General features: G+C 39.0%; 1 protein-coding gene and 1 long non-coding RNA gene across 3 annotated transcripts in view; one reads left to right on the top strand and one right to left on the bottom strand.

The window, feature by feature from the left end:
* Positions 1-23,526, bottom strand: part of LOC309704656 — a 30,911-nt gene extending 7,385 nt beyond the window's left edge. Inside the window, exon 1 of the long non-coding RNA XR_014276325.1 lies at positions 23,396-23,526. This is a non-coding gene — a long non-coding RNA (uncharacterized lncRNA). The remainder of the gene's footprint in view (positions 1-23,395) is intronic.
* ccdc43 (coiled-coil domain containing 43) lies at positions 23,486-26,422 on the top strand. 2 transcript variants are annotated; one of them, XM_082529987.1, is made up of 5 exons: positions 23,486-23,696; positions 24,200-24,293; positions 25,204-25,336; positions 25,493-25,545; positions 25,675-26,422. In XM_082529987.1, exons 1-5 carry the CDS (start codon positions 23,523-23,525, stop codon positions 25,860-25,862), a joined length of 642 nt encoding a protein of 213 aa, XP_082386113.1. In that variant the 5' UTR covers positions 23,486-23,522; the 3' UTR covers positions 25,863-26,422. The 2 variants fall into 2 exon arrangements, with proteins under 2 accessions (XP_082386113.1, XP_082386112.1); XM_082529986.1 differs by having other exon boundaries at positions 23,488-23,696; positions 25,201-25,336.
* The last annotated feature ends 132 nt before the right edge of the window (positions 26,423-26,554 follow it).

The following is a 26,554-nucleotide window of genomic DNA, read 5'->3' as shown; positions in this document are numbered from 1 at the left end:
AATTCATCACTTCCTGTGCCCAGCAGTTACTTAGAGTATTTTCACACCTGTGCCGGTTAGTCCATTTAAATCAAACTCTGGTTCGTATTCCCCCTTGAGGCTGCTTGTTTGTGCAGATGTGAACACGGTAATCGCACTCAGGTGCGGAACAAACCAATCATGCCAATACCCTTTGGAGAATGTGGGCTTAGTCTGGTTTCAATGCCTTCCTGTAGCCTTTGCAGTCTGTGATGCAGCAGAGTACACAAACTGTAGCAATTAGCCGTTGCTGATAGTAAATTTTCCATGTTATCCATTTACCCGGAGCGTTGCTCCTACAGCAGACACATGTATCCAATAAGCAGGCTAAATGTCCTCAATGTGGTTTGCAGTGGTGCATTTTGTTCCGCTTGGATTTTGTTTGGAGTTTTCTCAGTGTGAAAAGAAACCAAACAACAGGGACAAGCTGCACTTTTTCAAACTCATCAACTGATTCTGACCATCTAAATAAGTTTTTAAACTTTATTTGTGAAACCCCACTTAGATCTGACAGCAAATCTTCCATGAACTGAAAGACTTATGATATTGGCCAGCAGAAAGTAGTAAACTCAAAATGTAACAAAGCTGGTACTGGTCTGTGGATGTCAGTGCAAGTCTGTTGGTGAGTCAATCCACTCCTATCATATGAATATAAATATCTGATTGTCTGACTACTCCTTCAACACTACCAGCACATAAAAAATTTAACTGATATCAACACAGATAAAGTGGCAAAAAAGTGTGTAAACTCATGGTTTATACATGGCCCTCTGATACTGTGCAATTTTATTTGTAGGTGGAGCTCCATGAAATTTGGACTATTTGCAGTAATAATATCCCATCACTTCAGAAATTCTCATCTAAATATGTAATACCTAAAACAAAGAAAATCATCAGCCTCCACTACTTTGTAATTAGGAACAGGTCTGTAGTAAATATACATACATACTTTTAGTTTATTTGTAAGCATGTTAGCATGTTTATTTCTTTAAAGAGACATGGGACTTTAGTGTAGCCTCACAAGAGTTTGCCTATTCACTCTAAGCCTTTTAAGATATAACCCAGTTCTATATGTCAGCTAAAGGTTTCACAGTTAAGAGTTTCAGAAGAACACAATGAAATACTGAAGAAATTGTCAGAGGTATACTGTCTGCAAGTTTGAAGCCCAAATTTTGCTAATGATTAAGATGAGAAGCGGTCAAAGAGGACAGGTAGGTGGACAAAGACTGATGATGAATGACATAAGAAGATTGAGTGTATTCATAGAACTGAAAGATTAATTCTTCTAAGCGAGCATGGACAGCAGAGTGGCTCCTTCTCTGACAATAAAGATCCTTCATGTCTGGCCATATTCAGCCTCTGGTATGGTACTAGGTTACCAGATGCCATGACTGACCTCATCATTCCATCTCTGTGGTTACAGTACTCCTTTCCCACTACCAGTCCATCTACCTGTCTATATACATAAGCCCTAAATGCAGCTATCTGCTAGACTTGCTTTGCCAGCTCAGTATGAGGAGGAATCAGAGACTGTTATAAAGAAAGGTGCTGTGTGATCAGACAGGTTTGTCACAAACACTTAAACTTCAAAACCAAATTTTTTCATGCACCCTCAAAGATCCGGTCAGCTGTATTCTACCATGAGGGGGGGGGGGGGGATGTAGATATAAATAACATCTCAAAAAAAGAGGAAAAAAAACTATCAAATCTCAATTTTTTTTTTTTTTTGCTCTCGTCGTCTTCTTACTATTTAAAACAAGTGTGAGGTCTTCAAGTGGTAACAGCAAGCTCTGGGGTAAAGAAATAGATGGAAAGAGAAAGTCTGTTCTCTTTCATTGCTTTTCATCGAACTACCAGGCACAGATCAAAGAAAAATGTTGTCATGGGACCAACTAGGCATGCATGTCCAGCAGGCTTGGTACTTCATGTGAGAAGATGATTGAGTACACAATGATGGCCTCTGAGGATTAGCCATGCTCTGAGGGTATAAACACCAACACTGAAACCAAATCCCAAAAGTGCTAGGCCACACTTTTGCCTTTTGGCCACTATGCCCCCAAATTTGGACCATTAGAGGCCATAATAAAAATCTCTCTACTTTAGGTATGAATGTTGAAACCGCATCCTAACCTTTCTGAAAACATTTTGTAATTATCAAAGCAAGAAACAATGCTTAAAGATACAACTCTGATACTGGCAAAAGTTGGGATGCTGGAATCCCACAAGGGCTGAAAAAGTAAGTAGAGCTACAAAGAAACAGCTGGAGGAACATTTTTCAAATTAATATGACAATCGGCAACAGGTCTCAAAGAGGCCGTTGCTCTAAAGTAATGACAAGTTGGGATTCATGAGCAGTGTTGGTTAAGTTACTTAAAAATAGTAATTAGTTACTGATTGCTTCTCCAAGAAAGTAATCCCATTAGTTTACTGATTACATATTTTAAAAAGTAATTAGTTACGTATTACTTAGTTACTTTTTAATGATGCACAACCTGAATACATAATAAAACAATAGACCTTTCAGCCCAATTCTATTTTTTCTGCATAATCCATCATATAAAGTTGAATTAAATGAAAAAGTCTCTTTTTAAAACTTGTTTTATTAGTTTTAATATTTTATTGTTATTACACGCAACATTCTCTGACTTTGTTTAACGTTTAAACTTATTTTCTGCATATTCCAGTATATAAAATATGTTTTGTGTTTACACTCACTGTTTCCAATAGATGCAGGTAAAACAAAGCAAAAAATAAATAAAATCAAAGATTCAGCGGCACTAAATCCTGTCGCTCTTAAATCTGTTTTAATCTGTTTAGCAGGAGTGGGGGCAGTGGAGGTTTGCCCGGTACTGCAGAGTAATGTCAGTGGGGAGATCCAGGAGTTTCTCTGTGAATTTCACATTCAGATTTGAAGTGAAATTTTTCGCTGTAGAAAGAAGTTTTCTTCCTATCCCGAGTGTACTGCGGACACTAATGTTTTTGTCACCTTTTACGGAATCAAACCCAAAGTAATGTCAGTACTTCCAAGCTTTAAACGCTGCACGGTCGTACTCTCTCCCGCCCTCCACATTATCCATTGTTGATCTACACACATCTGGTGCTGCCACGGACGTCGCACGCTCGTACGTCATTGTCAAGAGACACTCTCACAAACAAAATCATGGTTTAGTAACGCAGCACGCTTACAGGAAAGTAACAGTAATCCAAAACTTTTTTGCAATAGTAATCCCTTACTTTACTCGTTACTTGAAAATAGTAATCGGATTAACGCGTTACTCCCCATCTCTGTTCACTGTCTGCAAAAACGACAACAGCTAATGTCAGAATTGTGTTCTTTAAAGTAAAATTGTGAAGACCTTGAAAATCTCAGCATCTATAGCAAAGCTCATTTAAAACAAACTGTGCAAATGAAAAAAATGCTTTATGGTTAGATGAATTCGTACTTGAAATTCTTTTTGGAAAATATGGACCCTTTCCAAGAGGAGAGAGACTAGCAAGTCCGTCTCTCTGATTGTAAGGGGGGTACATTAGTGACTGGCAGCTTTCATATATTGAAAGTAAGGTATATACAGGAGCTCTAGAACAGATGTTCCCATACAGATATTGCCTTTTTCAGGGAAGGACTTGCTTATTTCAGCAGCATAATGCCAAACCACATACTGCTTCTGTTACAACATGTAATAGATGTCTCTATAGCAAAAGAGTTTGGGTGCTGAACTGGCTTGCCTGATATGAAGACCTTTCATTAACTAAAAACATTTGGTGGATCTTGAAATGAAAAGCAGGACCCAGGACTGTTGAGCAGCTAGAATCATATATCAGATAAGAATTGGGTAACATTCCTCTTCTAAAAGTCCAGCAGCCGGTCTCCTCATTTCCCACATATTTGTTGTTAGAATAAAAGGGTATAAATTAATATAAAATGACCTGATATATAAGTGTTTTGTAAGCATGTATTGCAATTCCTTCTATGTTCTAGTTTTCCCTCAGCATGTATCACCTGAACAGTCACGTCAGTGAAGCTTAAGACCTTTAAAGAACCTGAACATCAACTCAAATAAGCACAGATATGCATTGTGTACACAATAGTTATAACTGCATCTGAAATACAAAATTAACATCATCATAAACATCTTAAGGCCATCTTAAAGCTATCTGTTACATTGTCAAAGCAATGATCATACTGCAGATTATATTATTAATGCAATGGTAATAATGATGATTATTTAACAATAGCAGTAAAATAATTTCCCTGCTCCACACTATACTATGGTAAACATGTTGCCACAATTTCAAACTAAGCTAATATTTTTCATATTATGGTTTAAAACCGTTATAAACATTTAACATTTAAAAGTTTTTCTACTGTGAATAAAATATGAGTTTTCGAGTTTTCTCAAATCCATTCTTATTTATATTTTACATAGCATCCCAATTTTTTTCAGAATTGGGGTTATACATGGAAGCACATGGCTGCTCTGCCTCTCCAAACAATCTTGGACTGTAGTCAAATCAATGTGAAAACCGGTGTTCTCTCTAGTGTAGCACAATCAATTAAAATCAAATGCCTCTGAATTTGTTCTGGCATTTAATAGTTAAATATTTAATGAAAATATATAGGGTTGCAAATTATCCAGAGAAATGTTTGGCATTGTGTTTGATTTGATTGACAAATATCCCTCACAGCATCCCCACATTTGTTTTGGAAATGGAATTAAACATGTACAGCATTTAAAGTTGGTGTCAAGGCTCTGGCTCTCACTGCCCACAAGACAATACAAAGCTCAGAACAGCAGGGAGTACGGAGTGATGATACCAATATCACCCTAAGGATATATTCAGGCAACAGCTTTATGAACAGTGGCAGGGGAAATAGCAGAAAGTGACAGGATAGGAAAAGAGTGAGCAAAGCACTTGATGGCTGAAGAACACATCATCAGTAAAAGGGTGCGCTGGAGATGCCACAGGAGCTTATAGGTTTACAGCACAACCTCTACATACCTATGGAAGTAAGCAGAAGTAAACAAATCAATAATACTTTTTTTTTAAAGACAGAACAAATCAATTCTATTTATGACCATTTCTGTGATCTTATATTGCTGTTGAAATTAAACTTGCTACATTTGTAGTGCTACCTTGCAAAGATCCTTTATTACTATCTTCTTAATAAGAAACTAAAAACCGTGTGACTTCTGCATATAAAAAAAGAAAGACAGCAGACATTTTACCTCAGCCACCTCCTTCTGTAAACTCAACTGGCATCAGCCAATGGGAAATCAATGCACTGACTGCTGCTGTGAGTGTCAATGAAATGTTTGGAGGTGCAATCCAAAAAACGCACCCATGTGGCTTTAGACTCTGACAAACAGAAGCAAATGAGGACAAACACAACACACACACACACACACACAAATAATCACACATACATACACAAGGACAATTAAATACGAAGCAAATCAAAAGGGTTAGAAAGACTGCTTCATTGCCAAGAAATCTAAGACCCATGAGATAGTTTTCTTAGTTAAGAGTTTCTTTGACTGTCTTCATACATTAGGGGAAATAACACACGAAGCATATTTTATTCCAGGGATAAAACTAGACAGAAAAGTTTTAGGGGGGAAAAAAAGTGTTTTTTGAAAACCTGTTTTGCTTGACATTGTGAGGCTTCCTTCACTGTCACATTAATGGTAAACGCAGCTCCATACTGTACCACAGCAACTGAAATATGACTCATATATTTTCAAATACCATCTGGGTGTTTTTAACATAACCCCAACCATCTGTGTCAGCACTCAAGTCCAAACAAGAAATTTGACTTACAGAGGCAAATACACAGTCAGGTCCACAGCAAAATAAAGAAAGAAATAGTAAGTAAATTAAAAAGTCTAAAACTTGTGGATGCCACAAAAAATAGTTTCCTGAGGTGTTTCACTAGGTTATTTTTGCTGCACCTTCAGCTGTTGCTTGTTTTTCCCCACTGTGGTCCTTTCTGGCCTCTATTTTGTCTTTATAAAAAAAAAAAATGCTTTATTCAGCTCAGGTCAGGTGAATGATGCTTTCACATCATCAAGAAACACCAGTGTTCCAATTCTACCGTACCACCATCATTTTTGACATATGACATGGTATGCATTAGATATTAAGCCCATCCTGTCCTTTGCCATATTCTTCTCTCACCATCAGCCAGCTACAGAAAAGAGTAAAGTTATAACTTGCAAAGTAAAACAATGTTAAAAACCAATGAAAAGTGATTAATTTAGCCACTGTCTGTACTTTTCCTACTGTACTTCTTTTTATTTTATTTTTTTTTAAATTTCCAACATTTGATTGCTTGGTTTTTTGCACTTCTTCCATCCCTGCTGACCTTTCTTGTGCCCTTCTTTGACCCAACCCAAGTCTCAACCAGTCTGCATTTGACCCATGCACAATGTTGTCCACATAGAAGAAGGTGCAATTAGGATTTTGAAGGACATGCATTATTTGTAAACCTCTCTCTGCAGGCTCTTTGTAGAGCAAACAAACACAGACACAATTGTGGTGCCATAAATTGAGCATAACTTGCTAAAGCTAACAAACGATCTGAACAATGAGAATGCTGGTAATGAAGATGGCAGCAAGGGGAGTGGGCAGATAAGTATTCACTTGATCTAAGTGTTAAATAATATATCTAACATTGGCCACTAGATTGCTGAGCACTTGGTTAGTCATTAGACTCTGAGATGTTTCACTTTTTGCACACCAAGAAGATAAATATCCATTAAGATTGATGGTCATCTTCTCAGTTCTTAGTTGAATCTCACAGTTTCCACACTGCCAGTTATGGCATGCTGACTTCCACAAGAGCATAACCTAAGTCAGCAGTAGCCATAATTTTGCACCTTTCCCTGCAACACAGAAGGATACCACACGTGGCCATGAAACTGCTTAGCAGTCAATATCTCATTGTTGGAATAAAGAGTCAAAACCACAAAAATCATCCGTCCAAGTACTTATGGCTTTCAAACACAATCGCACAACAAAGAACAGAGCTAAAGAAGAAAAGAATATGACATTTTCGCACAAGGACAACTCTTTCTTGTCAGACTCTGTTACTATGCACATTCAAGTGTGACATCCGGTGTTTCTGAATGTCATATAAAAGGCCTTTCAAAGACCCTTCTGATAATTCTTATCTGAAATATGTGTTTTTGAGATGTGAAAGAATATATTTTGCTTGATACATGGTTGTTTGCTTTGTGACAGAAGTGGTTAGTATGATCGATTAGCTACAATAGCAACATTTATTTGGCGCCAATTAAGGAACTATCCTTTAAAGAAAAAACAATATTGTCAGAAATGAAAAAAATATATAGTTTACAAGTAATAAAAGAGCTTTAGGCTACTGAAGAATAATTTCAGTAATTTCACGCAGTACCCATACACTGTGTCTTCACTGTGAATAAATAGGTTGAAGTCAGACCAATTATATAAGTAAAGATTAAGATAAGGATAAGCCAGGGTCACTATCTGTGGTCCATTTTCCTCTGATTATCTGCCAAGCTGCTGCCTTCTGTTGTCTCAGTCTTGCTGTTCAGTTCTTAATTTAGCCTCCTCTGAGCCCACACAGATTACAATGGCCTGCAACAGGCCAAGATGCACTCTGGTGTTCCACTCTACAAGCATGAAGTGGTAGAGGGACAGGGGGGTAAATCAAGATACATCCCTGGGTTGATAGATACTGAATGGAACCGAAAGAGAACATGGAGCAAGGTCGGCATTCATTAGCCATGTCTTAGAGTTACAGATGGGAAACTCCCCAACAGAACAGTTAGCTAGTGCTTGCTGCTGCTGGTGCTAACATCTTCATTTTGCACATACATTAGGCACGAGTTTAGATGCTTCTGTGAAGTGATGGAATTTATCTGAACTACGGTACACTGCTGTACAAATCTCCACATACACAATGCAGTAACTTTAATAATAATCTGTAGTACATATGCATACCATTGGGCAAGTCAAATTCATTCTGCACTAAGTAATTATACCAAATGCAAAAGCAATACTGTTAATACAGTAACTAACTGTGAACATCCATTCCCATCAAACTGCAAAATCAGTACAAGACATTTATGCAAATTGATAAAAAATAAAAATACAGCTTGTATTTACATATTTAGTGTTAGGGAACATAGTGCAAATTCAATTAAAGAGTGCCAAAACTACTATAGGTTTTCTCATTCATATATTATATATATTTATTTATTTATTTTTTAAGCTAGACCGGAGAGGAGGTTCTGCACCAACGACAAAACAATTTGTTCTTCTTCACCATATAAGCGAGGTCTTTCTGCCCTCTTTCAACGTCCGCAGTCCTCCAGGATCTCCTACACAGCAATGACAGAGTCAATGTCATGCTGTCACCTGAGTTGAGCCATTATTACACAGGCAGTCTTAATAGCCCTATAGATTAAAGTCCAGAGGAACAAGACACCAACAGATTAAAAAAAAGAAAGATAGGAAAGCGGATGATGAATTGCCTTAGATTGCTAGGCAATCATGCATAAATTACTAGGATGCTATAAGGATGGTATAATAACTAGCGCTGTTTTAAGAGATCATTCACTCATGGGGGGTTGTCTTGTACGGAGGAGTGGGTGGATACATGGGGGAAAGAGATGGGTGGTGAGTAAAGAAAGGAGCGGGTCGCAGCTGTCTATTCAATCACATCAGCATCAAGGGTATCGCCCTGACACCGTCTCCCCTCTGTGCCCTCAGCATCCACACAAATCTCCTGATAGACAGATGCAGCACTCAACCAGCGCCCTCATCCCCCTCTGCCGGGACCCACAAGGTTCCCTGGGCATGTCTCTGTGGCCCAACAGGCTGCCGCTGGGAGCCCCAGCAACAACTGATTATTCAGGATCTAGACTAACAAGAATCTGCCATGTGGATCTCAAAACAACATGTTCTAGTTGTGAATACATCATGAAGCATGGGGGAACAGGCTGTCCCTTTTTTCCTTTCTCTCTGGATGTGCTGCAATTTCAGCAGCTGAGCCGATTCAGGAAAAGTAGTTTTAAGTAGGAGGTTTCAACCCAAGATTTTTTTACCGTAGCATCCAAGTCCTTGCTGCACAGGATATATAGCACCTAAAGGCTTCGCAGCACTGTGATATGAAACACATGCACAATTCTTTTTTTTTTTCCAAATAAAGCCTGCAAAATTAATGAATTCTTCAAATTACTAGTACGTATAAGTTCAGCAATCCAACATTCAATCAGTCCATTCTATTGTATTCTATTTAATAAAAATGCACTCCCAACACAGACTTTACACAGTCTCAAATGTTGTCAAATGCTCAGTAGTGCACACAGTACACGACTTAAGTTCCACCTACTTTGAAATTATTGAAAGAATAAGAAAAGAGAGAGCAGGACACAAATCAAAACCAAACATAAAAGAAACTCCAATGCATAAAATACATGCTGGTGTCAACTCCATGTTGAACATATAGACTGACCACCCACTTTCTTTTTTTCTACTTTAACAAAAATCTAATCAGCCAATCATATGGCAGAAACTCAATGCATATTTACACATGTTGACAAAGTCAAGGCGACCTGCTGACGTTCAAACTGAGCATCAGAATAGGAAAGAAAGGTGATTTAAAGGACTCTGAATGTAGCATGGTTGTTGATGCCAGATGGGCTGGTCTGAGCATTTCAGTGACTGTTGATCTACTGGGATTTTTCCATGCTGCACATCTCTAGGATTTACAAAGAACGGTCTGAAAAAGAGAGAATATATAGTGAGCGGCAGTTTTCTGTGTGAAAATGCCTTGTTGAGGTCAGAGGAGAACGGCCAGACTGCTTTGAGATGATAGGAAGGCAGTAGAAACTCATATAACCAGTTGTTAAAACTAAAGTATCTCTGAATGCACATCACTTAATACCTTGAAGCAAATGAGCAACAGTGACAGATGGGCTACAGTTTACTGAAACTGAGGCTACACTTTGCATGGGCCCACCAACATTGGAATATATAAGACTGGGAAATTTTGTCTGGTCAGATGAGTATCAATACATGCTGTGACATTCAGATGGTGTGACCAGAATTTGGTATAAATAAGCATGGATCCAATCAATAGTTCCATGTGATGGTGGTTTAATGATGTGGGGGATATGTTTTGGCATACTTTTAGCCCCCTTAGTACGAGCTGAAGATTGAATGCCACAGCCTGAGTATTTTTGGTGATCATCGTTAGATCCCAGTTATTCACCTACCACAGTGCAGCCATGTTATGATAGCTGCTTCTAGCAGCATGTAACAAAGCAGAGACTTTCTCCAACTGGTTCCTTGAAGATGACAATGTACTGACTGTGCTCAAATGACTTCCACAGTCACTACATCTCAATCTAACAGAGCAACTTTGGGATGTAATAGGAGATTCGCACCATGGATGTGCAGCTGACAAATCTGCACCAACTGTGAATATGGAACAAAATCTTGTTTCCAGCATCTTGTTGAACTCGTGTCATGAAGAATTAAGGCAGTTATGAAGGCAAAAGGGGGTCACAGATTAACTGTTCATTTTTATACTTCAGCACTTATTTTGACCTGTGCTGAAAGATGTAAAATCAAAGGATTATTTATTCAAATAATTCAGAATTATGTAAAAAAAATACTTGGCATAAACTGAATGTATATGAATCAAGTATATTTAATTTGACCAGATTCAATTCAATTTAATAGTTTACACTGTATTTATACAAAATATGTAAAATTTCAATGTAGACTAATAAATTAAAGTCAATATTTTGTGCAAAAATATTTTTTGGGGTGAGTGAGGTCTTGAAGGTCAGAATATAATTAACTCCTTTGTGGTTCTAATCAAGTTTGCTTTCATGAGCAGCCAAACAGTATATCAAAAACGCGAACATATAATTTAGCTGTTTTTCAGATTTTTCTTTCTGCTGCAGGTGGCTTGTGATCATTTAATGCACTGGATGAAAAGGTTGAGGTGCCAGCTCTTGCTAGTGTATGCTTCTCTTGAAGGGTACGCTTTGTGGAAGAATTAATCAATTTCATTGATTTCATTTAGGGGTCACATGGAGGATAAATTCCACCAACGCATTCTCTACTTTTCCATAATGTCTTCTCTGCCACATCATTGCTACTGTCTGTGCCATTTACAACACCCATACAGCTAGTAAAGGTAGCAGAAGTTCAGAGTAGCCAGAGTTGATTCCCCAGTTCAGAAGGCCTAATAGGGACCACCTGTCAGCACGGTACACTTACCATGGGTCCAGATATTAATCTCCTTGTACCTTCTTCTTTATCAGCATTAATTGGTATGCTCCTCAGTTAAAACGTGTTACTGCAGTCCCTCTTCCCTTAAATTCCTGTATCTTTTTCTCTGATTGCTTGTAGCCCAAGTGGAGTAATGCTAGCGCAGCAGGGAGCTGGGGAGCAAAACAAAGTTAGGGCACTTAACTCAATAGTGTTCACAATGGCAAATTAAGCAGAAATGGAGAAGTGGTTGCCAACCATCCCGCCCAATCAAGCACACACACACACACAGAGAGCTTGAGTGTGTCTCTCCTCTGTGACTCATTAAGGATCTGATAATAAGCAGAAAATGTATGGGCAAAATTGTGAAAGGATACACTGGTTAATATTTACATAGCACTTTGTCTCCATCAAACTCTATACTCCACACCACAGAATGGGAAAGGAGGATTAATAGTCCCACTTTTCCTCCCATTAATCCACAAAGACAGTATAGAGTAACTTCCCTCCTCCATCTCTGTGTTTTTCCTCCTCTTTTATATCCTCCATGACCCTGAGTTCAAGGCAGAAATATAGAGCATCTGTTTGTACAGATGATAGCTGTCCAGTAGTATCTAATGGACGAGAAAGGCAGAGTTTAAAACCGTCACCTTCTCTAAACAGAAGGTGGCGGTGAAATAAACAAAACGACAGAGTATGTGGAAAATAGATGAGATGTCTTTGTGCCAGGAAAGCCGGGACTTTAGAGTGCCAAAATAAAAACATTCACTCATCACCTTTAAACATAACATACATTATCCATAAAATACACACAAATGGACACTGTCGAGGAGGTTTGAAATACATTATTCAGGATTAAAAGATGTAATAAAAACAGTAAATGTAATGATTCTGCACTATAACTCTGAATGAGAGAACTGTAATGAGGTTATGAATAGGAAGTAAGGGGGTCGCCATCTATAGACAGTTTTTAAACTAAAAATCATCAGTGCGTTAAGAGTGATATCAGGAGTGGAGAGAGGGGATAAAAAGTGATGTTTCTGTAATAACAACCTGTTAATTCTCTGCACCTTGGCATGAGCAGATAATCTAGAAGAAGTAATTGTGCTAAAGATTCGTAATTGAATTATAAAATGAAGAGTACTGAAGGATTATCAGTGACCAAACAACTGTGATTTCAGAATTGGATTTACAAGAACTTTCCTCCTGCTCACTCTTGGACTCTGGGGGAACTAGGGGACTTTGGACAGAGTTGCTACTTCCTCATCAGATTCAGAGATGGGTTGTTACTGGCCAGGCAATAGTTTTACTCCTCTCACTCCTTCCAAGATGAGTGGTAGTTTTTGCAGTAGTTTTTATGATTAGCTCTAGTGATATGTAAAGTGATTTATGCAAACTGGATTTTAAAGTTTATTTTGTACTGTGATTTATATGCACGCTATGCAAAGGCTAAAATCCTTAAATATATTATCTGCATTTAAAGTCTAAAATGTGCACACTCACCTTTGCATCTTTTTAATGGTAATGTTATGGGTTGTTCTGGCCCACAAAATTAACAGATCCTTGAGGCCCATTTTCCTGGCCACTGAAGTAAATACCTAATAATTTCACCAAGTACACAGATCATGTTAACGGGTGTGGCTGGTAATTGTATTTAACTAATAGGGCTGCTCAGTTAAATGTATCACAGAGGAAGCTGGGGAGGTATCCGACGGTTAGAGCAAGGCATGTCTCCCTACTGGCTTATGTATGTTTCTGGCAATTGCATGAAGGTAATACTATTTAGACGCAGAGACTATTTACACAGAGAGCTGGTCTAGACTTCCTGTACAGGAGTAACTGGGATCTAACACAGGTATATAGAGTTCATCTGACACTATCAAACTTTAACTGCACCCTAAAGTATATCTTAGCTTAAACATTTATCTTAAGACATTTACCCAAGGTTTCTCTGAAGTGAACTCCAAATAAATCACACCAAAGGCATACGGCTACATTCTGGTGTACAGAATGGAGAATCCTAATCATGGAGCCAGTTTCCAAATCATTGAAGGCTGAAGTGTTGCTGCGCGCCATCCAAGCTTGGCACCACATACGTGGATGAAGGCCATCGCTGCTCTCTGCAACATCACAAATGCACCAGGCATGCACACAAAGCATGCTACATGAAAAGGCATTTGACCTGAGAGGTTTAAACTTGCTTCCAGGGCAAAATCACTCAGTTTCTAACACCCTCAGGTACTACTAACATATAGTACACTGAAGTACACACTCATGGACCCATGGAGATTAACACAGAGGACAAACTGGATCTATATCTATTGTAAGTGGCAGTTGACTACTGTACCATTAACCTTGGAGAAAGGAGGTAATAAAAGTGCGCTTTTGTACCCTTTCCTTTTCCCCCCATTTAATTTAGTCTATAAATAAATTTCCCTAAGGTGTCGTGCCTGTAAACTCAAGAATAATGCAACACAAAAATTCTTCTGGTGTTGTCTCCAAGTTTTGGAGAAGAAGAAATACTTGGACTATTAAGATAAGACAAAAAGAGGCAGGTTACAAAAGAAAACATAAAAATGAAACTAAGTGACTCACCTTTTCAGAAGAAACAGGAACAACAGAGAGGGGTGCAAAGCAAAAACAAAACAGCACAAAAAAAGGTCAGTGAAAGACAAAAAGGAGGTAAGAAACTGGTATCACTGTAGACTGATTATTGTGTTGGGCCAAAAAAAATAAGTAGTTATTATTCTTCACCCAGAATAGCAAGTGATAGAGGCAAATGTATTTGACAAAAGAGGAAAGGGTAGGGGAGCAGCACTGCTGCTCCTAAATTGTGAGCTTTTAAGTACAAAGAGATAGCATAAAGTACACAGAAAACACTCAAACACCTGATAACGGTTAGATAACACAGGTATTAATGTGACAGGTTTATGTGACCCTGAATATTTTGGAAAAAAATGTGGCTGTGATATAAATGCAATTGTAGCAGTTAACACGGCAGCAGGTAGGCCATTCTGCATGCCAACCAATAGACTGAATCTTGCATTTGGTGGACGGAAGAATGGAAAGAGGGAAGGAAAGAAAAACAAAAGCGATTGATATAAATGATCTGCCGGCCAAGAGAGGCCCCCAGGCAGGGGCGAGCGAAGGTCCGCTCGATACCAATTGATCGTGTGAGGCCCAGGCATTCGTCTTAATTCTGACTAATTAGGGCAGTGGCTGACGAAGAGGGGGTTAGGGGGACAAGTTGTTGGTTGTGTGTTTGCATGTGTGTCTGTGCGTCAATGGGACCTCCCAGATTACAAAATCAAGCCCCAATGTTTACAAAGTGTGGAACAAGTGGAGGATTAAGGAAATCAGTTTAGGAAACAACAACCGTCACCACATTAGTGTTGCTGCCAAAATAATTCCCCTGTCTTCAGTGGGTGCCTGATAGGCAGGATGGGAGTAAATCCTTCTCTCACTTTTTTTTAAATTTTTTATCTTGTTTGTGTGAGAAGTGCTGATTATCTTGTGCGAGCACAAGTCTGGCCTTCGGTAGCCAAAGGCACCAGAATCAAGCTGCATTTCCATCCTTACCCATTCCACAGATAGACATCAAAGCTCTCTAACTGGCAGGAAAGAAAAGTTAGGTTTGATCACCAGAACAAATTGGGGAAAAACATGGCTTGCCTGTATGGTCCTTAATGTGACAAATCATGGTAAGCAAGCTCCTGGTGTAATAGTGAAAGCAACAAGACTGTGGATGGTTAAAGCAAATGAATTTAATGCACAATCCTATAGCAGCAGATCGTACGGGGAACCTGAGAAAAAGAAATCTAGACTCTGAGACTTCTCAGACTTAAGAGGCAAAGGCCTTTTAAAAGATCACAGCATTTGGGAGCAGACACTGAGCAGGTACTGAGCTGCTGAGCGCCGGGCTTAGATTCTGATTTCTATCTGTCACTCCCTGAGGATGTTAGCTGTGTAAAGTGGAAAGTGGCAGGAGGGAGGTATCACTGTGAACCTAGGGCAGCAGCGGGGACAATTCTACCTGACTGGAGATCACAATCTGAGGACAGAAACACACACAGGCATTCATGTAAAGGTCTACAGTCTCACTTCACGCAGTAAAAGTGACAAAATATCAGCGAGTAAAACTGACAGACAGGAAGCATATCTATATCAGACAAGAGCCCATTGTTGAGGAGAAACAAAGAAAACAAAAAAAACCCTCAGACAGAGCAGGCCGACCTGTGCCCTTTGTCACTCACTCTCGTAAGCTAGGAGAGACTGACAGATACACTTGAATATCAGTTACTCGCTCTTGTTTTTTGACATAAACTTCCCTGCCCTTTCCACCTCTGGCACCCTGTTCCCTGCCAGCTATTCATATTCCTTCCCGCCTCGGCTGTGCTGGCAACCCCTGTGGGCACCGCTCTATGAGAGTTCACGAACCCAAGCACACAAACTAAGGGTGTGTGTTTCGATATCCTCACCCAGACTATAAATACCTCATCGGCTCCAGATGTGGTGTCATTCTATTCACATCAAATTAACCAATCAGGATGGACATGTCCCCTTAAATCTCTGTTCATCAGCTCAAGTGTGATGTCCTAATGAGCGCCTGCCCGTCGATACCGGTCCACATAACAGCGGGCCCTAGAGGGGACAATTAGGGAGAATAGAAGATGTTTTCCTTGATAAATGTTGTCACTGCTAGTATTGGTGCTAATAAGCTATAATTTGTAGGGTTGTAGACTCTGATGACACACACTGTAACAGCACAACTGCAAACAGATGGGCAAGTCCTACAAGCCTTTACATTAAAGTGACACAAATGCTTTCATTAACTCAGAGAGGTGGGAGTTTCAAATATGTATGTAGTGTTTACGAGATTAAGCCTGCATGGGTAACATACTGGAAATTTACAAATGTGCTGTAGTGTGCAGAGAGAGGAGGAAACGAATGTAATTTTCCGGTCCCATCATGAGTTTTGTGATCATTAAAGCCCTAATTCGGCTGGATGTACGTTTGCAGCCATTTTTCTTTCTGCACATTTTAGTGTCAATTTGAAATCTCTCACAGTGTACTTATTATATCTATTTGGAGAATTATAAGGTAAATTTAAAGTACTGGATCAGTTAAACTTGTTACTAATGCTCTGGCTCTCTGCCTTTTTTTATCTACAGGAAAGTCTGCAGTTGTTAGTGGTGGCTGAGTTTATCTGGCTCGAACTAAACTGTTTTATGCAGTGATTTGTGAGCACTGTCCCTTGAAGAATTTGACAAAATTGAGAAAAACACATATATTTCCTGATTTGTCAGTATAATCATTTAATCCATACTAGAAAATCCCACCAGCGATCAATCAAAATTCCAAAGACATTCAATTTGCAATAAAATGACAGAGCAAAGCAAATGATCGCTTCTAAGAAACAAATGTCTACAACTTTTATTGGATAAATCACTTTAATGATTAATCTATTAAACTGCCACAGAAAATTTTCTGCTGATTGGAATATTGATCAACCAACTAATCATTTCAGCACTGCATGATAGCTACTGATGGTTAGAGGAGAAACTCTGATGGATTTCCTATTCAACATGCACGAGTGTGTGTTAAGCTCTCTCCCATCAGAACAAAAAAGCTCTTCTTGCTGGCTCTAAGCAGAGGGACCAGATGAAGACTGAGAGGCCAGAGAGACAGATCATCATAAAGACACTGTGAGAACACAGGTGGCATGAGACTGCACCGCGCTGTCTGATGTGTGGGTGAGTGACGGCTACCAGTAGAGCAGGGTTTACTCAGCCCATCAGCAAACGCGACACAAACGCCAGTCTGCAGCACTCACCTAAATTCACCACGAGCAACTGAGCATAAGCCTCGTCGATCTGCTCTCCATCCCTCTAACTTTTACTCTCCCCTCAGTGTCAAAATCCTGCCAGAATAGTGACAGGATGATGTGTATTGTTGTCAGTGTGGCACTGTGCCATTACCATAAACTGTCACGTGCTGTTTCACTTGAATCAATATTTACCCTGGTGTGAGAAGCCTTGTTAGGTAGTCATCTGACAGCAATTTTTCTGATTACAGGCTTATTCAAATGTGGTATAGACAGGGAGAAAAAAATGCATGGAATTTTCCTTGTATCAGAAGTGAATTTGGGAAGGTACTGGAGCTTGCACGTAAAAGCCTGCAGTGCTGTCAAATACCATGCTGGCTCTGCAGGCTCTGTTTTGTAAATGAGAGGGTAAGTATTACATTCAACTATCAACAGCAAAATAACAAGGCGGTTTAAAATGAGGTGACTCATGTGTCACAGCGGATAATAATTGATGACTTAGGGGGTTGTTCTGCTTTCAGGATGCTCACAACTCAGTCAACGTTTAATGCATTAATTTACAAAGAGCCTTAAAGCCAGCCTCAGTACAGCTAAATCTACTGTATCCAATTCCTTTTCATATCAGCTCAGCAAAGCCACCAAAATCTATCCTTTATGCACCATACCAACTCAAGTCTTCAATTTAATTCCCCATCTGTGGCCAGCTTGAAATATTATCCAAGAAATGAGATCCGTGACCCTGAATACAGAGTGCGAAGCAGCGTAGGGAGCAGGACGGAGACGTGGCCTTATTCGGTGTCTAAGAGGCATGCCTTAGTGTGGAGAGGAGTCCTGGATCTCCTCCCCAAGTGGCATGGCTAAATATTTGCCCTCCTCCACTTGACTGTCTAGACACATCCACTCAGCCCCCTTCCCATCACTCCCATGTTCTGCTCAGAAGCGGCGGGCGCTGGCACGGTCAGGCAGGCAGGTCGCCAAACCTACGACAAAAAGTTTCGCCTCACTGCCAGAGGTCACGCAAGTTCACCAGCCTAAAGGATGGGCTTCGCATTTTTAAAACCTCTGGGCTGTCATTTGGGGAGTCACATGCACACCAAGCCAGGGACAGAAGAAGAAGAAGGAGGAAAAAAAAAAAAAAAACACTGTCAAATGGTCTTTGTGCTTCCCAATGATTTGGAGAATGGAAACCTCAGAACTCGACGAGCAGTCTCCGCGGACCTCTCTGAGATAGTGTTCCATATTCATTACCTTTTTTCCACTCTTACATGGTGGGGTTTTAATTGCCCACAATTCACACTAAAAAGCTAGATGAGCGGAGTGAAAGCGCCATGCCTCTAGAGAGGGAGATGAGGGAAGTCCACCTCCACCACACTCCTGATAGGCGCATAACTACTAATAAGAGTCCTCATTACACATAACCAGATTATTCCCTCAGCTATTATTCCAAGTTAATTTTTCTTCTCCGAAGACACTCACAGTCACAGGGCACCTACAAATGATGAACCAGTGTGCTTCACTGCTATGTAGCATATAAATTCCAAGAGACCCAAAAGATCATTAAACAAGTCAAACAGAACATCTTTAATTTAATGACTTATTCCATTCGAGGTAAAAACGCAGCTCAAATCTACTAACTTTATATTGCATACTCAAACATCGCAACTTTGCCTTAAAACTTATTAATTAATATGACTTCACACTATAACAGAGGGCAGTGGAACTGAGGCAGGTACTTGCACTTTGCTTGACTACTTTATGCAGCTGTATACAACTATTCCAATGCATTAGAGAGATGAATATCAAGTTTTTAAATCTACTATCATTTACCAGTTGTATCTGTTTAATTTCAATAAAGTCACCAAGTAAATGCTAGAAATAGCAAAAATATTTATTTTGTTACTCTTTGGTGGCTGGGTACCGCTATACTGAACCATCTGTAAAAAGGTACACATGGTGCATCAGTATTATCAATGTAATCTGAAGTTGTAAATCAGTTAATCCTGCTTACTTTTTTTTAACAACATTGGTAAGCAAGTTAGGGCTTTGATCAAAAATGCCAAATATGTTAGACTGAACTTTGAATGAGACAATTTTATGCCTCACCTAATAACCAAATATCTTTAGATGTTTAGACTGCTGAAACATGATGTCTTCATGTATTTTGTTGAAATTATACCATTTGTTCTGTCATTTTGTTTAACAAATAATTTATTAACTAATGAAGAAAATAATCTGCCGCTGGGCTAATGAACACACAATGCTATTAACAAATATGCCTCCATTTGTGGCTCTGGTACGCACACTGTTAGGGGTTAAGCAAAGAGAGGCAATGTACATACATTTTGGTGAAACTTTGACTCTTATGAAGACATATGGGGTAGACAACAGAGAGGTGGATTACTGTGGAAGTAACATCAGAAGATTTGATAGCTCATGATCCTTTTTTTCCTCTGGGAAAAAAAAATCACTTCTGAACATCGTAAACGACGTGAATTCAAGCTGAGCACAGCTGTTGTTCTCTGTAGGAAGACAAAAAAAAACATTTTTTAATGGACACCTTTTAAAGGAATAGTTCAGCACTTTAGAAATAGACTTACTACTTGACAGTAAGTTGGGAAGGAGACTTGTCATTCTAAAAATACAATTTGTAGCTTTTTCACTATGATTTTTTTAAAACCTTCCTGGTAGGCGGAGTTTAGGCAGTGACTGACTAGCCATTTCCCTTGTTTTAAATAGTGTATGCGATGCTAACCAGCTGTTGTTGAAGCCTTGAACATATAAAGACATGCGAGAGTTAATGCATCTTATATGCTATACAGCAAAAAGCATTTTCTTATCCCAAATAGTCAAACTACTACTTAAATGGGTGGGATGGCTACCATGTAAGAACGTGGCAGCAATGTTAAATAATGATGATAATGGATGGACAGCTAAAGCTTGTGGTCCTAAAACATGACTGGTTATTGGTTGCTATAATGCTAACAAATTTCCCCCACTTTCTCACCGACTTTGCCAACTACTTCTAACCTGAGAAACTGCCAGTCAAAGTCTCCATGTAGAAGCGGGGGTAAGAAGCATGAGTGAAAGAGGGGACAGAGCGTATGTGTGTGACAGTGAGTTGGGAGAATTGAAAGGGGGAAACAAACAGACATACCAATTAAAAAATTCAAATGCAGCACAGCGATAATAGTAGAATTATTATATTGTATTGGCGTAATTACAGAACCAGTGACTTGCCTCGCTCTGGTCCACCCACCCATCACGTCTCATAGGTCAGACCACTCATATACTGTACACTCTAAAATCAGGAAAATTAAACACTCACTTTATCTGTGCAATAAGTAGCAAACAAAATAATATACTACTGTAATAATTTTCAATAAATTCACAATACGTTTGCAGTGTAACAGTACACGTTATGTACATTTGAATCCAAAACCATGTGCACAATAAATAAATAATCAAAATCAGACTTAAGAGCCTTATTCAAAAGAATTAGCAGCATCTCAAACTTTCAATATTGCTACATGTTGAGTTACAATGTGATGAGAAAGCAAACTGTTATAGAAGATGAGGAAACATGCCTGTTACACATGCTGTTTTTCATTGCACTGCACCGCCTGGTTGTTCTGGGCTCTGGTTATATTCTGTCACATTAACGCTGGGATAGAGGATATGTTGACAGAGAGAGGACATTGCACATTGAGACTGTAGGGCTTTTCTAAGGCTGGTGGCAGTGCGACACAAAGACAAGTGTGCATCTCTGCGCGTGTATGTATCTGTGCATAGAAGTAGAGGATTGCCTGTGGAGCAGAGCATGTGGATGCCCACCCACTCAGCAGCCTCGTGGCCCTCGTCATTTCGCATCAATCCACAGCCCCTCAATATAAATAGGACAGGCGTCCTAAAGCTACGCAGTACTATGAGAGGCAGTGGCATTATGCATCGACCCTGGGCCCCTCAGCTTGAAATATGACTACCCCAGCCTGTTTTAATGGCAGTTCCCCTCTCACTTGCACGCCACTCTGTTAAAAGGGAACTATTTTGGGAGTAGGGATACAGGAAATTGATACACCTTAACATTTTGGTACTGAATACAAGAATTCAAGACAAACTGCTGCTAAAGGACGGATCAGTGTAACTGCAGATTTTGGAAACCTCATTTTAATTCCACATTTAAAAATTTCATCTCTAAAAAAAGCTTTTCCAAGTACTGCTTTTCTGTTTGTTTGTTTCTTGTGTGGTTACTGAAACTTTTGCACAGTTTGAACAATTTTTACCCAGCACCAAATGCTAACTGAAGCATGTGAACACATGAAGAGAGAGGGAAAAAAATTAGACCCACTATTTTTGTCATATTTTCCCAATATTCATGCCTCGGTAGATAATCTAGAGACATAGATTTTGCTTCCTTAGCAAACTTTAAATGTATGTAAAACACTGAGTATGCTACACGTTATGTACCTTATGTTATTTAAAACTTGTCTGTCTGGCTTCACAATTGTTAAGTGTGTTTGATGAAGCTTATACTTAATTTTACCTACAATAATGTGCAAAGTGAACCACATATATAAGCCATCATAAGCCAATGGGCTGTAAGGAACCGAAGGTGGTGCACTAAAATAGAGAGTAAAGTTCCACACGGTAGCTTCCCTGTGGCGTCACAGAAGCTTCACACTTCATTACTGCAAGTCCATCGACGTGTGAAACTATTATGTGGGAGCAACAGGAAGGGAAATGCGCGCTTATGCACGTGTGTGTGTGTAAGGGGTAACAAATAACCACCCTTCCACAAAATGCTTTCTAGAAGCAGGATCAAACCATTCACTTGTGTTTTACTATATTCAAACAGCTGGAAGGTGTTGTTGGTTCTCTCAGTGTTAGATGACAGGAGAGGAAGAAACATCATGCAGGGCATTTTCTTCTTCAACAGGTCTGCAAACAACTATATTTTAACAAATCGACTCTGATGCAAATGCACATTGGGATTTTAAAATGAAAAACATACTAAGTGAGGTTCAAATGCCTGTCATGCAGCTAAATTCATCTTCATCCATCGTCTTCACCATAAACAAAGAAATAAACAAATCTGTCTTCTACTTCCACCCAGTGGCCAAAAACAGAATGTCACACATGCCGATCATCACTAAAGTCTGCATTTCGTGTGACTCAATTTACATATATACTGAATCAAATACTACAAAAGATAATAGTAAATACTTTAAAAATGTGCATAACTTCATCATGCAACATCTGTTTCACAGTAATGGAAATTGCTTCCGTCAATTATTTCTCCTAGCCTCAATCTTCAAAGATGACTTGTCCCAATTTAGAAGGCGGAAACAAATAGTTCTTTAGTATTTTTGGTATGTTTTGATCACGATTGTCTTCTGCCAAGAGGTTTTTTGATTGCCAGTTGCCCACCGAGTTTACAAAGAATAGCTCATTATTTGGAAATCAACATTTCAATTAGACTAATACTGGCACGCCTCCTGCTCAAAGCGTGATTGAGTGCGTAAGTACTTGTATAAACTGCGGAACAATCAAACATTAATTTTCAATCAAAAACTTTGGTATTCGTGGCAGTATCCCAGGGCACTTAAGCGACTGCCAATGCTGGGCATTTAGCACCGATTCAATTTTTGGCTGCTAAATCAATTTAACAAGCAGCATGATAAAGTTATCACAGAAAATGTTATTCAGATGGACAGTTGACAAGACCTGTGTTCATAGACTACGAGTTGTAATTTAGCTTTATAGGTGCACCCCTGAAGTATAATCTGTGTGCATGATTTACTCTGCAGGGGGCAAAGTGTAGGGACCCTTCGTGTGGTGGTTTGGTAAGGTAATCACAGAAATTAGGAAAGACTAGAAAATACAGTCTATAAGCTACTTGTATGAGGAATGGATGCAGAGTTTCTCTCATTAAACGACGACAGCTTTCGTCTCAGTTTAACTACAATCTTGTGGCTGAAAACAGAAGAAATTGCAAAAGAATACAAAAAATGCTAATAGTGTCACGCTGTGAATAAATATTACAGCTTAAATTCATGTTGAGACAAAAGTTATAAGTAAAAAATACACATTTCTATGACTGCATAAACATTTTCTTTATGTTTCAAAAATGCTACAATTAAAGAAAAAATAGTAATTGGCACGCAAACTGCCTCAGCATTTCTTTCAAAGCAACAGCGAGAGATAAATTTGATTTTAAGTTCATATACTCAGCCAATCAGCTGCTACATTTGTGTATTAGCTTGTTACAAAATAAAAACGATTCATTACCTTGGTCGCGCTTTTTCTGTCCTTTGTATTGAAATGCTGAATTGTCAAACACCTTTAAAACTTTTTCTTTTTCGCAGGCAATGACAACGGACAGCCGAGCTGCATCGTAGGACCCAAAGGGGCCAAGATGGCTGCGCCCTTGACAGACGCCGGGGAGTTTGAAAGCTGGCTAAATGATCGACTGGACTTGTTAGAAGTGGATCGTGAGGTGTATGGGGCGTACATTTTAGGGATTCTGCAAGAGGAGGAGACCGACGAGGAGAAAGAAGATGCGCTTCAAGGAATTTTATCTGCATTTTTGGTGAATATTCGAAGCGCATGTTCGGTTCTCCCAACAAGGCTGTGTTTTCTCGTCTGTTGCTGTCCGTCTTGTCGGTCTCCTGGTAGCTTACCAAGTGACAGTGCTGATGTCAGCCTCTATATGTGGCACTAATGATCGACCGTAGATGCTATTAAGTTTCTTTAGCTAAGATCCAGTAGTAATATAGGTCAAATTGTTTCGCCAAACCCCACTAAGAAATCGCCAGGTTTTAGATGAATGTGGTCTTAAGCCGCAATGATGCGCACCACGTAACAAATAAAGGCTTTTCTACATTTTCCGAGACGTTTTTACGTTTGCGGCTCAGAAAAAATACAGTAAATCACCTAGTGCAGTTTATATATATATATATATTGATAAAATAACGTATCTAAACTTCTTGTCTTATCACTGCTCCTGAAAAAAATATGTTTTATGTAGTGAGGTCAGAATTCGAGTTGTTACTTCTGTGTGACTTGCTTGAATTCGCTGTCATTTGTGTACAGGAGGAGAACACAGTGGAAGATGTCTGTAAACAGATCATAAAGCAGTGGGAAGAGTGTTGCAGCAAATCTGCAGCCAAAAAGGATGCTGATGATGGTATTGTATGACTGATTCATTCCCGATACCATATTTATTGTCCTTGACTCAGAGTTACTCAGTTGGGAGTAAGGGGAAAGCAAACAGGGCAAAAGCCAAAGCATGGGAGCGAGTCAGTGTTTAATAATTACTAATGATTAAAATGCAATAGTGGTGTTTAAGCACACAGGGTGAAAAGAGGTGAGTTAAGAAACACTCAGTACATCATAGGAAGCCCCCCAGCAAGCCAAGCTTAATGAAGCCTAACTAAGGGATGGTTCAGGGTCACCTGATCCAGCCTTAAATATAACCTTTTCAACATTTTAAGCCTACTCTTAAAAGTAGAGAGGGTGTCTGTCTCCCAGATCTAAACTATGAGGTAGTTCCACAGAAGAGGGACCTGAAAGCTTAAGGCATTACCTTCAACTCTGCTTTTAAAAAATCTAGGAATCACAGGTAAGCCTGTAGTCTGCGATCAAAGTTGTATATCTTCTCTACAAAGAACACAAGAATAAATTCATCAAAGGATGGCAGATTCATCAGTTTATTTAAATCCAGACTGAAAAGGGAAAAGACAGCTTGCTACTTAGGCTGTCTTTAATACTGGTTAAACTTACAGAAGCATTACATCTATGAGTTGAAGATCGTTTGCCTTGAGTTTAAAGCAGAGTGCTTTGTGACACTTCTATCCAAGGGAGAGATTTCCTGGAAACACTAACAAAAGCAGCCCCCAAGACTGAAACCAGAATGTAGGCTTGAGTTTGGAATGAGAATGTTGACTATGTACATAACCATAAGGAAGTGTTATGCTGTGTGGAGACATATTGCCCTCATGGCTCCATCTGCTAGTAAACCTATATACTGACAGCGAGAGAGGAAAAAAATCTAAAATAGCAAAAGCACATTTTTTGTCCTTTCTTCTCTATAGCAGAGGTCCAGGCCATTGCCAGTATGATAGAAAAACAAGCTCAGATTGTGGTGAAGCAGAAAGAGGTGTCTGAGGAGTCCAAGAAAAGGAAAGAAGCCCTTCTCGCTCAATATGCTAATGTAACAGACGAAGAGGAATATCCTTGATTTATTGATTGAAAAAACAGTAAGTCTGCAGTCAGTTTGGCAATCATCCATATTTTTCACCATGCAAAGGAAATGAGGGAAACTGTTTGTCTCATCCAGTGCAGTCATAACCCTTAAGATGTCAGTTCTTTCCTTGACTAAAGCACTGAAGCTGAAGAAGAGGAGCCAACAACTGGAAATATCACTGGAAATGATAAAAGTATCCTTTGTGCAGATATTTTACAATTGTATGTAACCAAGTCTAACCCAAAGAATGGATAATTGATACATAACCATGATGTGTACAGATTTTAGTTTTCTTCCACTTGTCCTTTACTCAAAGTGTCAGGCCTGTTCAAAAACACCAATGTGGAGCTGGTGCTGAACAGACAAAAGCAAAAGCGGGACCAGGCTCGCGAAGAAGCTCAAAAGAAGAAGGAAATGGACAAGATGCAGCGAGAGAAGGACAAACTAGCTAAACAGGACAGAAAAGAGAAGGAGAAGAAGCGTACACAGAAGGGTGAACGCAAAAGATAAAACCAAAAGAAAGGACACTTTGTAAAAAAGATTTTTGCTACAATATTTTAAAAAAAAAAAAGTCTTTGGCTCTTTTTCAGCTGAACACCATCCACATCAGACCCTTGTTTGTTTCTCATGTGTGTGTGAATAACAAACTATATGTTAAGAATAAAAATAAATGTCTTTTGTTTTCAGAGTTAAACAGATGTTTAAAAAAAACAAAGCTGTATGTCAATGATGAACATGGTCAATCCCTTGTTAGTCAAATTTTCACTTAAGTCTGCCAAATATAGTTTTTCCAACAAATACATAGTATGCTTTGAGTTGGCTAAAAGTACATTTAACCTTAAATGATGAAATTATACTGCTGAACCTGAAATTGAACTAATCGTAAGGGGGGTGAAGAAACCCAAATAGTTTTAACTCAACAGTTGAGCCTGTTATCCTTTGCCACATCTTGCAAATGCCTTCATTTTTCAAAACATTTTTGATTAAAGGCATGTGCTGCTGTAATAACTCAATGTTTTTTTTAAGAACACAGCAGTTGTAAATGACCTCAAATATATTATGTACCATCATTCTGAATGTTTACGGTTCATCTTTTAAAATAAATAAAAAAAAAAAACACTTTTCAGCAAGGAAATTGCTTTATTTTTGCTTTTTTTCCCACTTCAAACAAGAAAAAATCCAACAGAAACATTAAAATAGCA

Source organism: Aulonocara stuartgranti (assembly GCF_965226115.1).
Source record: "Aulonocara stuartgranti genome assembly, chromosome: 4".
NCBI classification, from domain to species: domain Eukaryota; kingdom Metazoa; phylum Chordata; class Actinopteri; order Cichliformes; family Cichlidae; genus Aulonocara; species Aulonocara stuartgranti.
The sequence above is the reverse complement of the archived record's forward strand: the minus strand, read 5'-3'. Positions and strand labels throughout refer to the sequence as shown.